Source organism: Ophidiomyces ophidiicola (genome assembly GCF_022830035.1).
Source record: "Ophidiomyces ophidiicola strain CBS 122913 chromosome Unknown scaffold_23, whole genome shotgun sequence".
Classification (NCBI taxonomy): Eukaryota; Fungi; Ascomycota; class Eurotiomycetes; order Onygenales; family Onygenaceae; genus Ophidiomyces; species Ophidiomyces ophidiicola.
The window spans coordinates 173404-192082 of NW_026054663.1; the positions used below are offsets into that span (position 1 = coordinate 173404).

The 18679-nt window shown below is 48.1% G+C and overlaps 8 protein-coding genes across 8 annotated transcripts; 3 read left to right on the forward strand and 5 right to left on the reverse strand.

Annotated features, from left to right (window-relative positions):
• Nucleotides 1–115: 115 nt before the first annotated feature.
• Nucleotides 116–3068, forward strand: OSH3 (Oxysterol-binding protein 3; the record flags this gene model as incomplete). The annotated part of the gene is made up of 2 exons (XM_049254102.1): nt 116–151; nt 219–3068. The coding sequence occupies 2 exons, from the start codon at nt 116–118 to the stop codon at nt 3066–3068; spliced, it is 2886 nt and encodes a 961-aa protein (XP_049106949.1).
• A 145-nt stretch (nt 3069–3213) lies between these two features.
• Nucleotides 3214–4364, reverse strand: rrp4 (Exosome complex component rrp4; the record flags this gene model as incomplete). The annotated part of the gene is made up of 2 exons (XM_049254103.1): nt 3214–4117; nt 4174–4364. The coding sequence occupies 2 exons, from the start codon at nt 4362–4364 to the stop codon at nt 3214–3216; spliced, it is 1095 nt and encodes a 364-aa protein (XP_049106950.1).
• Nucleotides 4365–4797: 433 nt separating this feature from the next.
• Nucleotides 4798–5684, reverse strand: LOZ57_005070 (uncharacterized protein; the record flags this gene model as incomplete). Its single annotated transcript, XM_049254104.1, has 2 exons — nt 4798–5078; nt 5153–5684. 2 exons carry the CDS (start codon nt 5682–5684, stop codon nt 4798–4800), a joined length of 813 nt encoding a protein of 270 aa, XP_049106951.1.
• A 496-nt stretch (nt 5685–6180) lies between these two features.
• On the forward strand, nt 6181–7866 carry LOZ57_005071 (uncharacterized protein; the record flags this gene model as incomplete). The annotated part of the gene is made up of 1 exon (XM_049254105.1): nt 6181–7866. The coding sequence occupies one exon, from the start codon at nt 6181–6183 to the stop codon at nt 7864–7866; it is 1686 nt and encodes a 561-aa protein (XP_049106952.1).
• Nucleotides 7867–8422: 556 nt separating this feature from the next.
• Nucleotides 8423–10069, reverse strand: LOZ57_005072 (uncharacterized protein; the record flags this gene model as incomplete). Its single annotated transcript, XM_049254106.1, has 8 exons — nt 8423–8637; nt 8699–9074; nt 9135–9185; nt 9245–9354; nt 9413–9547; nt 9603–9754; nt 9813–9870; nt 9934–10069. The coding sequence occupies 8 exons, from the start codon at nt 10067–10069 to the stop codon at nt 8423–8425; spliced, it is 1233 nt and encodes a 410-aa protein (XP_049106953.1).
• A 1423-nt stretch (nt 10070–11492) lies between these two features.
• Nucleotides 11493–12356, reverse strand: LOZ57_005073 (uncharacterized protein; the record flags this gene model as incomplete). The annotated part of the gene is made up of 1 exon (XM_049254107.1): nt 11493–12356. The coding sequence occupies one exon, from the start codon at nt 12354–12356 to the stop codon at nt 11493–11495; it is 864 nt and encodes a 287-aa protein (XP_049106954.1).
• A 3345-nt stretch (nt 12357–15701) lies between these two features.
• LOZ57_005074 (uncharacterized protein) lies at nt 15702–16834 on the reverse strand (the record flags this gene model as incomplete). Its single annotated transcript, XM_049254108.1, has 3 exons — nt 15702–16518; nt 16572–16688; nt 16746–16834. 3 exons carry the CDS (start codon nt 16832–16834, stop codon nt 15702–15704), a joined length of 1023 nt encoding a protein of 340 aa, XP_049106955.1.
• Nucleotides 16835–17111: 277 nt separating this feature from the next.
• On the forward strand, nt 17112–18281 carry NOP13 (Nucleolar protein 13; the record flags this gene model as incomplete). Its single annotated transcript, XM_049254109.1, has 1 exon — nt 17112–18281. One exon carries the CDS (start codon nt 17112–17114, stop codon nt 18279–18281), a length of 1170 nt encoding a protein of 389 aa, XP_049106956.1.
• Nucleotides 18282–18679: the final 398 nt, after the last annotated feature.

Consider the following 18679-nt stretch of genomic DNA (forward strand, 5'->3'; position numbering starts at 1 on the left):
CTATCTGTCCACTTCGGAGTAGCCGGATAGGCTCGTGAAAGCCCTTGAAACATTGATTTCAGCAATTATAGCATTCTGCACCCACCATATAACAATCTGTGCGTGATCCAGCACGATGGCTGGAATGGAGGAAATTGAAATCCATAGCAAAGTATGCATCCCACGCCGTCTCTTGCTGTACGTGAGACTGATGAGCCATCAATTCTTAACAACCGCAGTCATACCTTGTCCGATGGGTTAATGTGGGTGTGGATCATACTATTTCATGGAGCATCCAGCCCCATAAGAAGTCCCTGAATTTCGGACTATTCAAGCATCCTGGCACTGCGGGAACATTAACCGCGACTTCTGCCTCTATCCATTCTACCAATGATATTGGTGACGTAAAGGATAATGGAAAATTGGGCAATGCGTCGTCATCGCTTGTTACGGAGAAGCTGAAAGGTATCGGCTTAAAGCCAGTTCGGTGGGTTGGAAAATGTGAAGCAGATAAAATATCACAGGGAACCTATGATGTTGGAACTGGCGAAGGTGGAAATTATGCCTTGGTATTTGATAATACGTTTTCAAAGCAAATATCGAAAACTGCGACCTTTGTACTATTAACATATCCGACTTATTGCCCGCCGCGATCCGGTCATCAGGTTCACCACTCGCAAGCTGTTGCCACCTCGGTTGCTGGGAACAGTACCATGTCCCGGCCGAGTCCGATTAATAGCGCCGATTCTACGGAGTCAATTGGGGCTTCCCACGGATTAAAGAGCCATACAAAAGGAGCATCCCAGGGGTCAAGTACTGCACATCCTCCGCCTATGCATACTGGTGTTCTCCAAAAGCGGCGTCGAAAAAGACATCAAGGCTATGCCCGCCGTTTCTTTTCTTTGGATTTCAATACCTCAACTCTCTCCTATTACCACGATCGCAATTCTCCTGCATTACGCGGTGCTATCCCTCTTTCGCTTGCTGCCATCGCAACTAATGAAGAAACCAGAGAAATTTCTATAGATTCTGGTGCTGAGATTTGGCATCTTCGCGCTCTCAATGACCAGGATTTTGATCTTTGGAAATGCGCGATGGAAAAGGCATCTAAAGCAGAGGACGATGCATCGCCAACGACGCCGAAAATAAAAGTGCGAACACATTCAATACCAGCACGAAGGCAGAGTACTATGGTTCATGATACCAGGACCTGGACGGAGGTAGAATCTTTGGTGGAGAAAGTTGCGATTGCTAGAGATACAGTGAAGCAGCTTGCCAAAGACACGGATCCGAAATACTTACTTTATGGCGATCGCCGAGCAGGCCAGGCCAGCCCTCGTAATGTGTCGCAGCAAGGGGACATTGCAAATGAGATCACTGATCGAGGTGAAAAACGGTCCTTTTGGAAGCTGAAACCCAGAAATGAAAATGCTCCACCAACTCCGCGATCAATTTCCCAAGAGTCATCTGTAGGCATCAAACCAACAACAGATATGAGCAGCGGGAAGGGTGATGCTGTGCATGATAGCCTCATGGCACTTCTTCAAGAGCTAAACTCCGTTGTTTCCGATTTTTCGGGCCTTCTGGAAAAGAGACGGCTTCGCTCGATAGCTCCCTCAATTCGAACCCGCTCAAGTATGGAATCGAGCTTTTCTCAGGAATTTTTTGATGCTCACGATGGCGCTGGCTCTCCGCTTTTAAAAATTCATCGGGACAGTGGAGATGAAGCTGCGGAAAGCGATATCGCAGAGACTGCGGCAGGCGACGAGTCGTCACTCTCCGGCAGTGATATTGAAGATGGGGATCGTTTTCTCAAGTTTAAACACGATAATTCCTCCTCCTTATTCCCGATAAAGTCGAAATCCTTAGCCCCCTTACCCGTGGAAAACATTGCTCGTCGAAAGACCATCACCGCTCCAACGGTGATGCCGCCTAGTTTAATTGGATTTCTGCGCAAAAACGTCGGCAAAGATCTATCAACAATTTCGATGCCCGTTTCTGCTAATGAGCCAATATCGCTCCTGCAACGCGCTGCAGAGCAATTTGAGTATTCAGGGCTGCTAGATAAAGCCGCCAGCGCCACGGATGGTTTAGAGCGGCTTATATATGTGACCGCATTCGCAATTTCGCCATTTTCGAATATGCGAGTTAGGGAGAGAAGCTTACGGAAACCGTTCAACCCAATGTTAGGTGAAACGTATGAAATGATTCGCGGTGACGCCGGCTTCCGGTTTATTGGGGAGAAAGTCTCACATCGGCCAGTTCAACTGGCATACCAAGCGGATTCCAAAGACTGGAGTTTCGCCCAGTCCCCTAAACCGACGCAAAAGTTTTGGGGGAAGTCTGCGGAGGTTATCACTGAGGGTAAAGTGCGTTTAACATTGCATTCTAGTGGCGAACATTATAGCTGGTCCTCTGGAACTTCTTTCTTAAGGAATATCATTGCCGGCGAGAAGTACGTTGAGCCTGTAGGTGAGATGTGCATCGTCAACGAAACTACGGGTCAAAAGACTATTGTCACGTTCAAGGCCGGCGGTATGTTCTCTGGTCGTAGTGAAGAGGTCAGCGTCCAAGCCCTTGACACCCATGGCGAAGTGTTACCTCTTGGTCTACAGGGCTCCTGGGCTTCGTCCCTTCACCTTACTGAGCATGGCCGAGAAACCAGCAAGACGATTTGGGTTGCAGGCCCGCTTGTCGATAAGCCGCAGAAACACTATGGCTTTACGGTATTTACTGCTAGCCTTAACGAGATCACGGTAGTTGAAGACGGGAAGTTACCTCCAACGGATAGTCGGCTGAGGCCAGATCAGAGGGCGCTGGAGAAAGGCGATGTTGATGCAGCAGAGGAGCTGAAGGGATTATTAGAGGAAAGCCAGAGGCATAGAAGAAAGGAGATGGAGGTTAGAGAAGAAGCTTGGAAGCCCAAGTGGTTCAGTCGACTCGACTCTGGTGATGGATTCAGTTGCAGTGCCGTAGAAGATGAGGACGATGATGGGCCAGTTTGGAAGCTGAAAATTGGAAAAGATGGGTATTGGGAGGAGAGGGCGAAGGGGGAATGGGCCGGAGTGGTGCCAGTGTTTAAACTATAGACCTTTCCCGTTGATTATAGGCGGTCCTTGATCGCCCCGTGCCCCTGGCTTTGTATTTTTTGATGATATAGATAGACTTACGATATAACGACGTTTCTCTCCCAATGGTAGTGATCGTATTCGTTGAAAACTCACTTAGTAGCAATCACCGATCAAGGACGGCATCTAGAATCCTAGCTGCTCGCTCACCGCCCAAGTAATCCCTCCCCTCCCTTTTCGTACCGTGCTTCTCATCTTCATCATCACTGTCTTCAACACCGGTCTCAAGCTCCACGTCCAAGCTCACCATGTAGGCTTTCATAACAGTATCTTCATCAACCTTGATCCCACCTTGCACTAATACTCTTATACATCCAGCCAGCCTTGCGATCTCTCTTCTTGTCGCAAGAGAAATCTCATCATTCTGGCTCGAGTACATCGTGCCCGAAACCATATCCTCCAGCCGAGTAATCGACATGCCCATTCCACCATCTTCATCCGCCCCAAGTGAGTCCGATCGCTTCGATATCCAGATATACCCGTTAACGCCTAAAATGACTTCGATGTCAGAACCGCCATTGGCGCCTGTAACAGTCCAGACCTGTCTGCGGCTCCGAACGACGCCGGTCCCACGCGCAATGCCAGCACCACCCATGCCAGCCACAGCGAGAAATATGCCATTACGTAGCTTCCCGTATTTTAACGAACGCGTATGCAGCGACGCTGAACCATCCTGATGCACGCTCTGCACCTCCGCTACTAAGAGATCGCCCTCGTTAAAAAATGACCGGATCTGGAGCTCGTCTGCCGTAGTACGTTTGCGCAAGATGCCACCGGGTAAATTAATCGCAGAAAGGGGAAGATTGGCAAGTAAAGGAGCTGCGACGTCAACTTTCCATCGACGCGATTGGACTTCGACGATGCGACCGATTACCAGGTCGCCGATTTCGGGGGTGTAGCGGGCGCGGAGGGGGTAGACGGAAAGGAGTTTATTGGTTTTGAGGATAGTACCGGCAACGGTCGCGATGATGGTGCTCGATAAGGGTGTTGGAGTGAATGTGCCATGGCCTCTGCGGTAGACATCATCAGTCACTTTCGTGAGAAAAGAGGGGCGCGAGTGGCAGACCTCATCCATTGCGGATCATCTGTGACGACTTCCCCTGGGGTAACTATTGTGCCTTTGGAGAGGCGTGGCCTCTTAGCGGGACGAGAGGTAGCATCCTCCATTTCAATGTCAGAGTCGGCGTCATTATGGCCATCGTCATTTTCAGAGGTGTATGGCTCGTCGACAACGGGTGGAAGAATTGTAATTGCCATTGCGGTTGATTGAAAAGAAATGTAGAAGAGAATGAGTGTAAAATTATCTATTGAAACAGGTCATAAGCAGTCAATTCTCTGCCCTTATGCGAGGTGATAGGTGTTGCCCATCGAAGCTTCACAATCAAAAGTTGCGATAATTGCGTTGAGGTGTGACTACTTGTATCCCGGCATAGCACCCAATACCACATATGAGGGGGCTAATCGAGTACGCAGCCTCCTTTTTATACATAGGCCCAGCACCTTTCCTTTTCCCCTTTCTTGGCTCTTTGAGTAGTGATCACCGTGAGCCGAACACTAGGCCTGCTATATAAACTGCTCATTGACACCATTCCCCTTTATAATATGTGCTAGGTTCAAACTGATCAGATTGTAAATGATATGGTCTTCTAGAACCAAGTGCTAACTAAAGATAATTTTAATTTCCAGACTACTATTGTTCCTCAATATCATCCCGTTCGTACATGATATCTGATCTCATCGTGTATTTAATTCCCTCTAGGACATCATCCCCCGAATGCAGCAAGCCACGATGTTGAAAGATCAGGACGCTGCCAGTTTTTGGGTGAACATCAACCCTCCGCTTCTCATCAGACGACCAGAAGGTGGTAGCACCTCCTCTGAGTGGGTTTGCATCTGTTGGCCCATTGAGATAAAGGTGCAAAGTGTAGAATGTGCGTTGAGTTTCCGTTGCATATGCACCATCACAATGCGCTATGGCCCCCAAAGATGGTCAGTCAAGTCTGCTCAAAATTGAACACTCACACATAGAGAAATCCCAGGCGTACGTCTAAAGAACTGCCCTTTCCCATAGCGAAGAAATCGCATGCGGTCGTTCAGCTTAACGATACGCCACCTCTCGCCTGCATCCAGAGCCCGTTTCCCCAGCATAGTCCTGCACTGAGTCCCGGCAATGATGCTCACCCGTTCTTTTATCCCATCTGCCTGGAAACATCGGCTCAGCAGTCGGCTCACGACGGTTTCGTTATCCCAGATAATGCGGTCCGAGTTCCGGTAGTCGGTATGAAGGACCTCATGCCCAGCGCCGACATTAACCAGGGCCGGTTTCCAAGGGTCGTCGCCAGGCTCTTCTACGCTTTGCTCTGCCAGTGACAGCAGCTCATCGCATTCTGAAGGGCTTAGAACATTATCTAGCACCACAGCATAGTGGTCCTTATACTCGTGCAGGGGCGAGGTAGCAAAATCAATCTGGTTAAACGTGATCGGTTTGGCATCTGGGGGAGTTGTGGTGAGAAAGGGGGAGGGAATATGGATACTCTTGGACCTGTAGCTGGTTTTGATTGCGTGAAGGCGAGCCATTTTTTATTCCTGATATATAACAACGATCTTTACAGGCGTGAAGTCATTTCAGAGAAGACAAGGCCGTAGGCCGCCATAAACATCGCCGTTGTGAGTCATGCGGCTGACGATAGGCAGCCCTGCAACCCAGCCTGCACCCTCGAATGATGCAGAGTACTCCGTACATAGTTAGTTGGTTAGTAGCCTGACAGCCTTGACGCACTAGAGGTGAACTCTGTGCTCGTGTTGACGCCGTCGTCGCTAAGCACGCTGGAGAGTGGCCGTCTAGGATGGTACGATTTCGCCTCCTCAGGGCCTGGCTGGGCCGAGAATGCCGTACAACCGACGGCGGCACAGCCGCAATCTGAGGGTTTGAAAGGGTCAATGATGCCTTCAGTCGCATTCGAAGGCCTCCAGCGATCGCCAGGGACACGCTTTAGTTTTGCGTGAGTTGGTTTGAGTTGCAATCCGCGTTAATTTGCTCACCCGCCCAGCTCTCATAATAGTTAGTTAAATTATGGCCGCCGACCGCGCACGCGTCTCCAGCGCCGACCCCTATTTCGACCTGGGCACATTCCACCGCCCCGTCTCCACGACCTGCTCACACGCGCAGGCATGGTTCGACCGTGGCCTCGTCTGGACGTACGCTTTCAATCACGAGGAGGCCGCGAAATGCTTTGAGCGGGCCATTGCGCACGACCCTGACTGCGCCATTGCGTACTGGGGCCTGGCATACACCCGAGGTCCAAACTACAACAAGCCATGGGAGGCATTCGATCTAGACGAACGCGACGAGATTGCGACTCAGACATATCGTGCCGTTGAACAGGCGAGAGAAAATATACACGGTGCATCTGTCGTGGAACAAGCCCTCGTGAACGCTCTCAAGCACCGATACCAAGAAAGCCGTCTGGTGGATGATCTTTCAGTATGGAATCTGGACTATGCTGCTGCCATGGCTGCGGTGTACGCGTCCTTTCCGGGGGATCTTGACGTTGCTGCGCTCTACGCAGACGCATTGATGAATTTGACTCCGTGGCAACTGTGGGATCTGGAGACTGGGAAGCCTGCCCAGGGTGCGCGAACAGAAGAAGCACGTCAGGTTCTGGAGCCTGCTCTCAGGCTCCCTGGTGGCTCTGAACACCCTGGACTACTACACTTGTATATTCATCTCATGGAAATGTCGAATACCCCCGAGGTGGCGGCGCCTTGGGCCGATGCCCTTCGCGAACTTGTTCCTGATGCCGGCCACCTCAACCACATGCCCTCCCATATCGATATCCTATGTGGGAACTATGAGATGGCTATTACTGCGAACACAAAAGCAACTGCTGCAGATCGAAAATTTGTGGAGCGAGAAGGTTCTCTGAACTTCTACACACTTTACAGGGCTCACGACTATCACTTCTTGATCTATGCTGCGATGTTTGCGGGTCAGTCAAAAGTCGCTCTTCAAAATGTCGACCTGCTAGAAGCTGCTGTTCCCGAGCAGCTGATTCGTGTAGAGTCCCCTCCAATGGCAGATTGGCTGGAAAGCTTCTTGAGCATCCGGATGCACGTTCTCATTCGTTTTGGGCGCTGGGATGATATCCTCGCTCTCCAAACCCCTACTGACCCGGATCTATATGCTGTTACTACGGCCATGATGTGGTACGCGAAAGGAATCGCGGCTGCTGTCACCAGCAGAGCTGCAGAAGCCAAATTGTATCGTGAGAATTTCCACGAGGCACTGAAGCGTGTTCCCGATTCTCGCACCTTGTTTAATAACAAATGTAGTGATATTCTTCGAGTTGCAGAAGCGATGCTGGAAGGCGAGTATCTATTCCGCCAAGGCAACACGGACGAAGCATTTATTCACCTTGAACGAGCTATTTTACTGGAAGGCTCACTCACCTACGATGAGCCATGGGGGTGGATGCAGCCAGCACGGCACGCATATGGTGCGCTTTCACTCGAATCGGGGGCTACTCAACGTGCTATGGAGGTATACGCCGCTGATCTGGGCTATAATACCAAGCTACCTCGTGCCCGTACTCATCCAAATAATGTTTGGGCTTTGCATGGCTATCACGAGTGTCTCGTGAGAATGAAACGCTTCCCCGAAGCTCAGTCCATCAAACGGATACTTGACCCCCTACTCACGCTGGCCGATGTTCCCATCACGTCGTCTTGTTTCTGCCGTCGCCTCCAGCAGAATACCTAGGTGGACAATGCGAGGATAACTCGGATACTTGATTCATTTGGTTTGTTGAATGCTATTTTGGTCCAGTCATTCTGCTTCACGTCGCGTCCAGCTCTTCTCAGCTCAACTTTAGGATGGCATTATTCTTACTGTGTGCCTATGTATGTATGTACATATATTTCAATAGAACATAAGTATATACATTCTTCCACAAACTCGGTAGACCAATGTGCCCCGTACAAAAAGTTATCGTGCGTAGCAACAGACAATAAAGGCGTTTAGTTAACCTGACGCTGGACAACGTCCAAGGATAAAGTACCAGCACCTGATTCGTGGTGTGCACGAATGCCGCTTTTATGGCTCGAGTATGATATCCGTCCCCACGCAGCGATTGCACACAAAAGGATTCGTCGGGTCGATGCATCTCTTAATGGCCAGCAGCCTTTTGTATTTTTCTCCCCAGAAGACATTCTGCCAGTCCGGTTCATAGCTATATCGTTGTATACAGCCATCAGCACAAATAACAGTGACAAAGCATGCAGAGTACGGAGTATGGCCAGCCAGTATGAACAAGAACTTACGGATTAGCCTCGTTAAGATAGGTTCCTCCATCTGGGCCTACTATTTCACTAAATTTCTTACTTATTTCCACCAGTTGCAGCTGAGCTCTTCGCTTCTCGTCGGCCGAAGCATCGTCTTTCCAATTTGCTGAGAAACTAAGAAGAGCACGGCTATACTTCCACGCGGGATGGGTGGCGGTGTTATCTCGTTCGGCAGGATTTACCTTGCCAACTATAGTTGTACGCTATTAGCAAGGAAAGCTGACATGTTAGGAGGTAGACAAAATTCATACTGAAATTGAATCCAGACGGGTTCGACACATTTTCCATCATAAGGCCCACAATATCATCAGTACGGCTCAATAAAACGTCAGAAGTTAGTAATCTAGATTCATCAATAGTGTTCGACGCAATATGTGGATCCTGTATGAAGACTTTCGAGTACTCAATCCAACTAGGGAAATCGAAATTGGCAGTAATTCCCGACACTCCTGGAATCTTGGAGATATCGCGATATTCCCTGAAAGCTTCGATAAAAGTAGTATTTGTCGCATTAGGCTGAATGAAAATTGCAGCAAATCCTGCTGGCTCATCAGCCCCTAGGACAAGATTCGCAGTACCATATCCAGTATATCCTGCCTCTGTAACGACCGGTAGCGCCTTCAATGACTTATTGAGGACAACTCACAATGTAGAGGTGGTGGTGACATTGAATTGAACCACGCCTACTTGGATATGCGATGGGTTAGTATGGGTTTTGTATGTTACTGACGTTATCGCCTGTGACTGAGGTTAAATTCTACTAATTTTAATATGTATAGGATGCCAGTAGAACTTACACCCCTAGCACTTCCACCTCCACGAATGGCGTAAAAATATTCTGGATTAGTATATTGGTTGAGAATTCTGCGTCTACCTTTCGCATCAATAAGCTTAACTTCCAATACGTCTGAGAATATTAGTTATATATCTGAGATTGGAACCTATAGAGTAAATATAGGACCTACTATCCACAGCAAGCCCATAAAAATGTGAAAAGGGGCCATGTCCCCCGTCCGTCATGTAACCCCCAGCTGAGCCAACAGTTCGAGCTGCACCACCAACCACAATGACACCTTGCTCGGCGGCAGCTTTATACACATCTGTGACGGGATCAGATTGGATGGGGCCATAAATGATATAAAGGTGAAATGATACCTTGCCACTGTTCTCCTGTTTGAAGTGTTACGGCAGGAATCCCAGCCACGTTCAGCGGAGCTCCCTGTGGGACGAAGGAACTATTCCATTCTTTTCCTTTCAAATTATGAGTCCATATTGCAAATGCTCCCCGGCCACTTGAGCGATCTAGACTAGTTGAAGCTAAGCAGTCGTTTCATGGTGCGAAGGTTAGTATAGAACAATACTCACTGGTCATGCCCGGTATTCTTCACTACTAGGTACAAGTCGTGCTTCAACGCAAACTTAACTGCAGCCTGCACATCCGTAACGTGTGTTACGTTAACAGAGTAGTAGGGAACTATTCACATACTCCATATATCAGAGGTATAGCTTGATTGAACGAGCTTCGGCCCCATTTGTACCAATGCCTTGATCGCAAGGAGCATCCCGCGGTGATCCAATGAAACATTGACCCTTTTCACCAAGTTCCCATAAGATAGCTGCATAAGCGCCTGTCTGATTCGTTCGCCAATAGCTGTTTACCCAGTTATCTGTTGCAACAGTACATTGTGCTTCATCATAGCGTTCGCTGTGGCAAACTGCGGCCGAAGGAAATGACCTGATCAAACTGCCTGAGATTGAGGAATTAAACGAGTTCCATTCATGAGCGTTTGGCCAGCATGCATCGCCGTATGCACATCGACGACTGGGAACACGGGTTGATCCCGCAAGTAGGGGCAAGGTAAGAACCAGACCACTCCTCATAGTAATAGCACTTATGCAAGCAAAGAAAGCCGGATATGAAATATGAACTTGTCAACTATTTAAGTTGATGTGACCATCGTTGGATAGAAAGACCAGTCACGGCCCGACCATGGCTAGTTTTTATATATGGCTGGCTAACAGGGCGCAGCAGATACACGTCTCTTAGTGCTTTCTGATTAACTGTCTTTTGGAATGCGAAAGATCTCCGCTCTAACCATTGACTGGGTCGACCGGCAGAGCCATCGTGGGATTTGTTATTAGATTGCGGAGTGTTGATTGCTCCGGCGGCATGCTTGGCGCGATGAGGGCAAACACGAAAAATCGACAAATCAGGAGATCAAAGCCCTAATAGAACTAAACCAAAGCCTCAATAATGTCAGCATTACCCTTGGGCAGCACCGTTTCTTGATTCTTCATCATCTCTTGACATGGCTGTGCCTCAGCCTCGTTTTCCACCAGCCCCCGTGTTGCTGCGGAGGAAACCCCTCTTTCTCCAGAGAACGCTTACCTAGAAACCTGTGTGTGTGGTTCAAGCACACGCATTTCCAGACACAATCCAGATACCGAGCCAAGCTTGGGAGGTGTACGAAACAGTTTTTCTCAGCAAGCTTTTACAGTTCAACAAGACCATTGATCCCAGCTGTGTTGATTTAAGTTGGAGGACCTGGAGTGTAGTCTAAGGCACCACAGAACTCATTCAGTACACCTCTGCTCTATTGTATGAACATGTTATCAGAAACATATTCTGATGTCCCACCTATATTAATACCTGGCATCAACTACAGGAGCTTAAAACGACTCATAGTCCAAGATATATATTGGCATTTGGTGCACGGAGGATTGACGATCGTTGCTATGTGAAATTTAAGATTTTGGATACACGCTGATTTTTTATGTTTCCCGTATTGAGCAGAGCAAACATCCGTCTCCCCACAGTCGTGGAGACAGAAAAAAGACATTTCATCATTGAAATCAAGGAAGGCCAAAGTTTCATACACTCCAACGTGGGGCCTTCAATCATCCAGAGGCCCATCCAACGGCCGGCACAGTAGGCGGAAAACACGAAGCCTTCGACAAAAATTGCCAATGATTTATTGTTATTAATCTATATTGATATCAGCATCCACGGCAACGTTAGATATCTCTCCACTTGTACACACATACCTAGGCAACAACCGCCCAGGGACCAACTGAAATTCCCGTGTTGGACACTTTGGAGTCGCCGGACCATGCGTTTCCATTAAATCTGTTATACCAAAGCTCTCCATTGTCTCCGTATCCTTGATGGAAACAATAAATCTTGTTGTCGTAGATCATAGCAGACGGAGTTGAGGACATGCCAGTGTTAGAAACTTTCACGTCTCCCTTCCAGCTGCTGCCGTCAAACACATTGTACCAGAGCTCTCCGTTATGTCCGCTGCCCTGGTGGAAGCAATAGATTTTGCAGTTGTAGAGGATCGCTGAGGGACCCTCAGACATTCCAGTGTTGGGCACCTTCGTGTCCTTGGCCCAGCTGAATCCGTCGAACACGTTATACCAGAGTTCACCATTGTCACCATATCCCTGGTGAAAGCAGTAGAGTTTGTCGTTGTAGATAATGACAGAGGGTTCAGATGACATGCCAGTGTTGGGAACACGCACATCACCGGCCCAGGAGAAACCGTCAAAAACGTTGTACCAAAGCTCGCCGTTCTTTCCGTAACCCTGGTGGAAGCAGTAGATCTTGTCGTTGTAGATCACAATAGATGGGCCAGCCGACATTCCAGTGTTTGGAACTTTGACGTCACCCGCCCAAGTGTTTCCGTCATATACATTGTACCAAAGTTCACCATTGTCACCGTATCCCTGGTGGAAACAATAGAGCTTGGATCGGTAGTAGACTGCAGAGGGTCTTGAAGACATGCCAGTGTTTGGGACACGCACATCGCCGGTCCAGTTGGATCCATTGTACACATTGTACCAAAGCTCGCCGTTCCTACCACTGCCCTGGTGGAAGCAAAAGACCTTGTTACCGGAAAATGTACTCATGGTGGCGTTGTAGATTGAATGTTCTTGGAGTGAACTTGGAATTGAAGGTTATAAGAAGAGGGAGTAGAGGGTTGATGGACTGTATCTCAGAAATGGACGTTCTTGGTGGGTGTGAGGAGCCCTTTTATCCTCTTTTCATGCCAGTTGATCACCCGAAGCATCTTCAGGGTTCATGGTATGTATGAGCCCAGGAGCCCAAATTCCCGAATGCCCAAAGCCAATCGAATCTTTTGGAATGAGCCAAACTGGCTGGAGCAGTCGGATTTCGAAGGAGGGGAGGTAATCAAATGATAGCTTCTGAGCGTGTGCATCGTTCATGTGCGTCCCTCCAAGATTGAACGCAATGATACTGAGCAGTATCCCAATTGGGGTTCAGAGAACGAAAATAGCGGATCTTTTCTGCGTCCCAAGCGAGGAGTAGATAGCTCCGGAGCCATCTCGCTGCACCCATCCATGAACAACACGATAGAATGGATATTCAACTGACAAAACCTCCCCTGCAAAACTCCAGAATTGTCTTCCAATTCGCTCATTTTAAAATGGGAGGTGGCTTGCATTTCGAGGCGAATTACCCGCCCATTTCCTGTCAAGGCTGGCTGTGCTGATTCCATTAGGGAGTACCCTGAAGAGCCGTGCATTCTTCAATATCAGCAACTTGGTGGAACGATGCCTATGTAGCAAGGGCCCCACTTCTCTTCTATTTCCAATACTCCCGGATTCGTCAATGTCAATTTAGTATGCATAGATGCATACATTATCTGGTGCTATAGGAAATATGGCTCAAGTAGAAAAGTAATTCAGCGAGAAGAGGGGTGTGAGGCTTGGTCAACAAAGTGCAGAGGGTGTTCAGTGGAATAGAGGGAAAGGAGGTCATTGGCTCTAGAGCTTGTAGGGCAGGGGTGAGGATGCAGTTGCCCGGAGAACCATGTCACTGTTTGCAGCGGTCTGGCCCGGGCCGCCGGGCTTACAGAGTATCCTAGGTTGACGGATATATTATTAATTCCTGCGACAGAGGGGCAGCTAACTATATCTAGTTAATAACTGAAGAATGAAGCTATTCGGCTTTATCGCGGAACTTTACTGACTATTGGAATATCTGAGGTCAGGGTGCAGACAACATAAACACACGGTCTGACTGAGGGCCGATCAACCGGCGGGGTTTTCAAGGCATGCTTCTCGAAAGCTGGCCTACTATGAGGGCTCGGCTAGTAAATCCTCGCCATGGTGCTTGCTCAACCTTAATCAAGCCCTAGGCGTTGGCATGGGTACTTGTCCAAGAAAATCGAGCCTTGTGAGCTTGAACGTTTCAGCCAGCGTCATTTCAGCTGATCGAAAGCATGTTTCTCCTGGCGGCCGCCATTCGTGGTCAAAACCCGTTGGCGGATGGAAGGATATTGTCGGATGAGCATGCTGTCAAGCCACTGCGCGTGGAAGCGACGAGTTCGCACAGACCCCAGACCCCTCATCAGCGTCTCAGTGACATCCATGGGGTCCATAGACAGGGAATATTGCGACTCGTTATCTGTGGAGAGTAGTTATACTTCCGAGCAAGCCACAGAGTTTGCTGTTCGTTTTCGGCCCCACCAGCGACTGTTCGCCATGCTTAAGCCGTTGGTAATGTTATCCAATTCAGTTGATTTAACGCACTCGGTTCTGAAAGCTCCTTGGATGCTCCATTCTGCATCGTTTTAATATCCCGAGGCAGTGAAGGGCCTTCTAGGAGGCCCCTCTCATTCAACTCCGCATTCAACCTCCAATCCCTCCCCCCATCTTTCCAGATCATCCTATTCATCGATGTTCACAGGGGCATGATTGCTTCCCTGATATCTTTAATGTCTATTGCATTGGTGACGTGGCAAGCATTATACCGCCCAATCGCTGGCCCCTTGAGGCCAAAAATCTCAACATCTCCTCACTGTCGAGAAATAAAGTTCCATGAGTGCCAGATGGGCAAGGTTCTCTACATGCATTAATCCGAAGTCGGAATCTTTCAGAATATTCTGCTCGAATATGCTGTCAAATTCTCTAGAAAAATGTTACCAATCCCTTCAAATTTTCGTTACTTCAGCCGCTTTGCCCATCATACCACATAATAACCCTGGCTAGCACTGAGCGACAAGTTTTGTGATAGGAAAAATTTGGGTGCAAAAAAAGGGCCCTGCCAGTTACAAAAATCATTTCCTGGATAGATCCTGATGGAATGAATTATATGTAGCATTGGTGCGATCTGGTAGCCCCAGCAGTGGAAGAGATGCAGTTGAAATCACTATTGAGGGCGAGTAATGGTGCTTGGCACGCCCAGAGCAAAACGCCTTCCTAAACTGGCAAAATGCTGACGTCATCCGCATAGGGCTGTCACTGCTGACCAAACTTTCGGGATTTCACTCCCGTTGCTTGGCACTAGCTCGCCCAATCAGGTTTAACTGGCATATCTTCCTCTGGCTTCACACCCAAGAGAGTAAAGGCTGGTAGGACCTTCGAAGGTATTCACACAGTTCCTGGACTAGGGGTAGGCGAGTGAGGTGTACGATAATATTCCAGACGTAATTTTGGTGGGGGACCCAGTCTAGTGTGTGTGGACTCCGTAGGCATAGATGCATATATAACTCTGAGTGACGACCTCAGGTAACTAGATGAGACATTTCTAGCTGTATACTTGGATAATGCTTGGATATTCAGCGGTATTCAGTCTCTTAAGAATTATCTACCGTTGGCTATCACGTCTATCGTTGGAATTAAGAGGTTATTGTAGTCACAAACCTTTCTATCAAAAGAATACTCTGCCTACTGGGGCATATGGCCGAGTGGATTATCTTGCAGGGACTTCAATTCACGTAAGGATTGATAATGGGTCGTTCCCCACAAATATTTTATCTGTTTCAGAAATTCTTCTGGGTATTCGTACCGTGTTGTATCGAGCTCGCAGTTGACTCTTAAGTACTGAGGTTGTTCGTGTATTGAGGCGAGACTCATGGGTTGATAACGCTATCCAATCCTGAGAGATCAATGAAAGCTGTGAAAACCTGGTCAGAGGCCGCGGTTTTTTGAAGTAGACGTTAAGAATAGCTGTAAAAACCAAGGTTATCAGCGAGTCTCTCTCCTTCCTTGGGCAGTAAATAGGAATATGGGGAGAATTCGAAGCCACACCTTGGGTGGTTGAGAGACGTTGTCCTAAATATGAGGATATAAAGGTGGAGTGAGATAGACATTGCAAACCTGTGACTGTTGAATATTGAAAAAAATCAAAGATAGGAGAAGGATGAACAGAGTTATAGTACAGTGGAACTATACAAGCAGAGAGTGATTCAAATTGGGACAATAGCAATGGCAATAATATCAAGGAGCTCAGATGGTTGGGGTAACTACACCCTTTCTCCTCTTGACACCGTCTTCTTTTTTCTTTCTGCCTCTTCCGCCGTTGCCACCCTTTGGACGATACCCGCCGTCATCGTCTCTCCTTCTTTTATTACGGCCGGCACTTCGATTGAGTTCTGGCTCTACCTCAAGAAGAATATCATCTTCAAACACTTTGTCATCTTTCGGTCCTTGGGCAGCCGCTCTTTTTGAAGTTCGGGTCGCTGCGGATTTCGCCGAGGTTAATGACTTTTCAGAAAAGCCGAGAGTATCAGCCTCCTGAAACGCGCTTGGGTCGTTTTTGCGCAGCCAGTTGTACATTGATGTTGGGTTGCGAAGGATAATTTCGCGTTCTCGTTCGGCCGTCATTGGCCTATCGCCGCTTCGGGTAAATCCGGAACCAGAATCGAGATTTTTTGTATACTCCAGGTCGTGTTCCGGTGATAAAAACCCCAACGCAGCATCGATATCTTCATCCAAAGTTAAGTTGACAGCATTGGCCGGAACAGTATGCGGCGTCTTGAGTAATTCGACGTATCGAAGAGCTGGTATAAAATTATCACTTCGAGACATAGATTCCTCCAAGCGTTGGCACGCGGTTATCGACATCGATCCTTCTAGTAGCTTCTCTCTCGCTTCACGCAGTTTTTGGCGGGCAGTTGCAGGATCATAATTAAGTTCCGGAAGGCTATCAGAGCCGGGAAAATGTGTTTTGGGCATTGGTTCCGTGGGAACGCCCAAGTCATAGCGAAAATGTCGAGGGATGCGGATGCTCGAATTCAGCTCAAGTAGCAATTCTAGGAGTTGACTTTAGAGACAGTTGTTAGCAGCAGTAAATATACAGAAGAAAGTCCTTCCTACTCGTTTTGTTCTTTCAACCGCTTTGAGAGGTCGATAATTCTTAGTTCCTCCATCACCAGCGACGTGCTTTCCTTCATTGACAATTCGAACTTGATCTTGAGCTTCGCAAATTTCCTCCTGCACAATTATATTTAGCATATTTTATAAAGAGGGTAAACGTAGGGAGCATCTAACTTGTAAGATTTGTACGTGCGGTGGCCATTCCATCCCCCAAGACAGCTCCCAGTGGACGCCGACTCAGTAGTATCTCCATGGGATGCCATGGGCACAGAATGCCTAGCAGGCTGCTGAGGGAAATGTGGTGATAGAAAATGAATGAAACTGTGGGTCGTTACCGAAAGTCTGCCGCCTTCATACAAAATTGAAGGTGAGGTTGGCTGATGCTTTAGGATCCACGTTCCATGAACTGCGGAGGTCAGTCAGGCAGTACTCCGTAGTTAGTTATGTACATAACAATACGGAACCGACAGCTCCAAAGCTTAATCCAAATTCTTCGTTTGGGTGTCGACTTTAGACAAGCAATCTTCCTATTTGCCCACAATGGCAGGCGATTCAAATTCGCCGCTAAAGGCCAATGGCAAGCGGAAGCTGGACCCAGATATCGAAGTTGACATAAACGCGCCGGAGCCTCCCTCAAAGAAAGCTCTTCGAAAAGCGAAGAAAAAGTCAGTGTCCGCTAAAATCGACATTACCCAGTCAACGGGGCTACAGCCCAAAGCTCAAGACGTCCCAAAAGAACTTACAAAGAAACGGAGTGGTTTTGGAATTTGGATTGGGAATCTACCCTTTTCCGCCAGCCAAGATAACCTACTGCAGTTTTTCACAACGCTGGGATCTTTCAATGCTAATGAGATTATTCGAATACATCTCCCCAACGGGGAGAAGAGGAATGGAAAGCAGCAAAATAAAGGATTTGCATATATCGATTTTTCTACAAGCGCTGCGGTCCCACGTGCCATTGCTCTGAGCGAGAAGCTACTGCTCGGACGCGCGGTACTCATCAAAGATGCGAATAACTTCTCTGGACGCCCCGAAAAGAGCGGAGACAATAAGGATGACAGTGCCAGAAGGCCAGGCAACCCGGCCTCTAACAAGATATTTGTCGGAAACCTAGGATTTGACGTCACGAAACAGATACTAGAGGAGCACTACAAGTCCTGTGGTGGTATTAGCCATGTCCACCTTGCCACCTTTGAAGATTCTGGCAAGTGCAAGGGATATGGTTGGGTGGAGTTCGACGATCTAGATGCTGCCGAAGCCGCAGTTCGTGGATTTGTCAGAGTCCCAGATGGCGAACACATAGAAGTCAACGAGGAATCGCTAGCACACGTGGAGGCAGAACATGGAGAAAAGACAAAAAGGAAGCTAAAGGAGAAAAAAATGTGGGTGAATCGTCTGATGGGGCGCAGTCTGCGGGTTGATTTTGCTGAAGACAGCAGCACTCGGTACAAAAAACGTTTTGGAAAAGAAGGCTTCGACCGACGGCCGCAGCCTCCTACAAATGGTGGTGGAGTCCAAGACGGCTCTTTACCCCCAACTGACGAGGTTCCTAGGGAGAACCATTATGAATCTTGGAGGGGTGAAAGGCGTACACAGTTGAGGCCTAAAGGCAAGAAGGTCGGCTCTGGAGGTCGATATTCTGAAGAGACTGTGCAGCGGCTTAGCGGTGCGATTGTCGAAGCTGAGGGCAAGAAGATTAAATTTGATTAAGTAGATGATGTTAGGCAGATACTATCTCTATAATGACTAGCAATTGAGACTAGGTATTATGATGTTTGTACTCCGTAAGGGCGTCCCCTAAACGCGGCATGAGACTAGTCCATGTCAATCCTTTGTCATGTTTGCAGGCCACTAGCCTGAAGGGCACTAGTGGCTAGTGGCCGATTTCGTGGATTCTGATAACGGCTCAGTCGGTTGAATGCGTCCAACAGAGCTTTTTTTCGTTTCTTCTTTTCCTTAATTGTTCAAGTTCCTTCCTTGTGGGTAATAGTTGATTAGAACAAGGTATCTTTTTCTTTCTGTCCTTCATCTCTCCTTTTCTCTCTTCTGCCCTTTGTTTCGCGTCTACCATCAAGTTTTGGCCTTCGCCTCTGCAGTAAGCTGTTGCC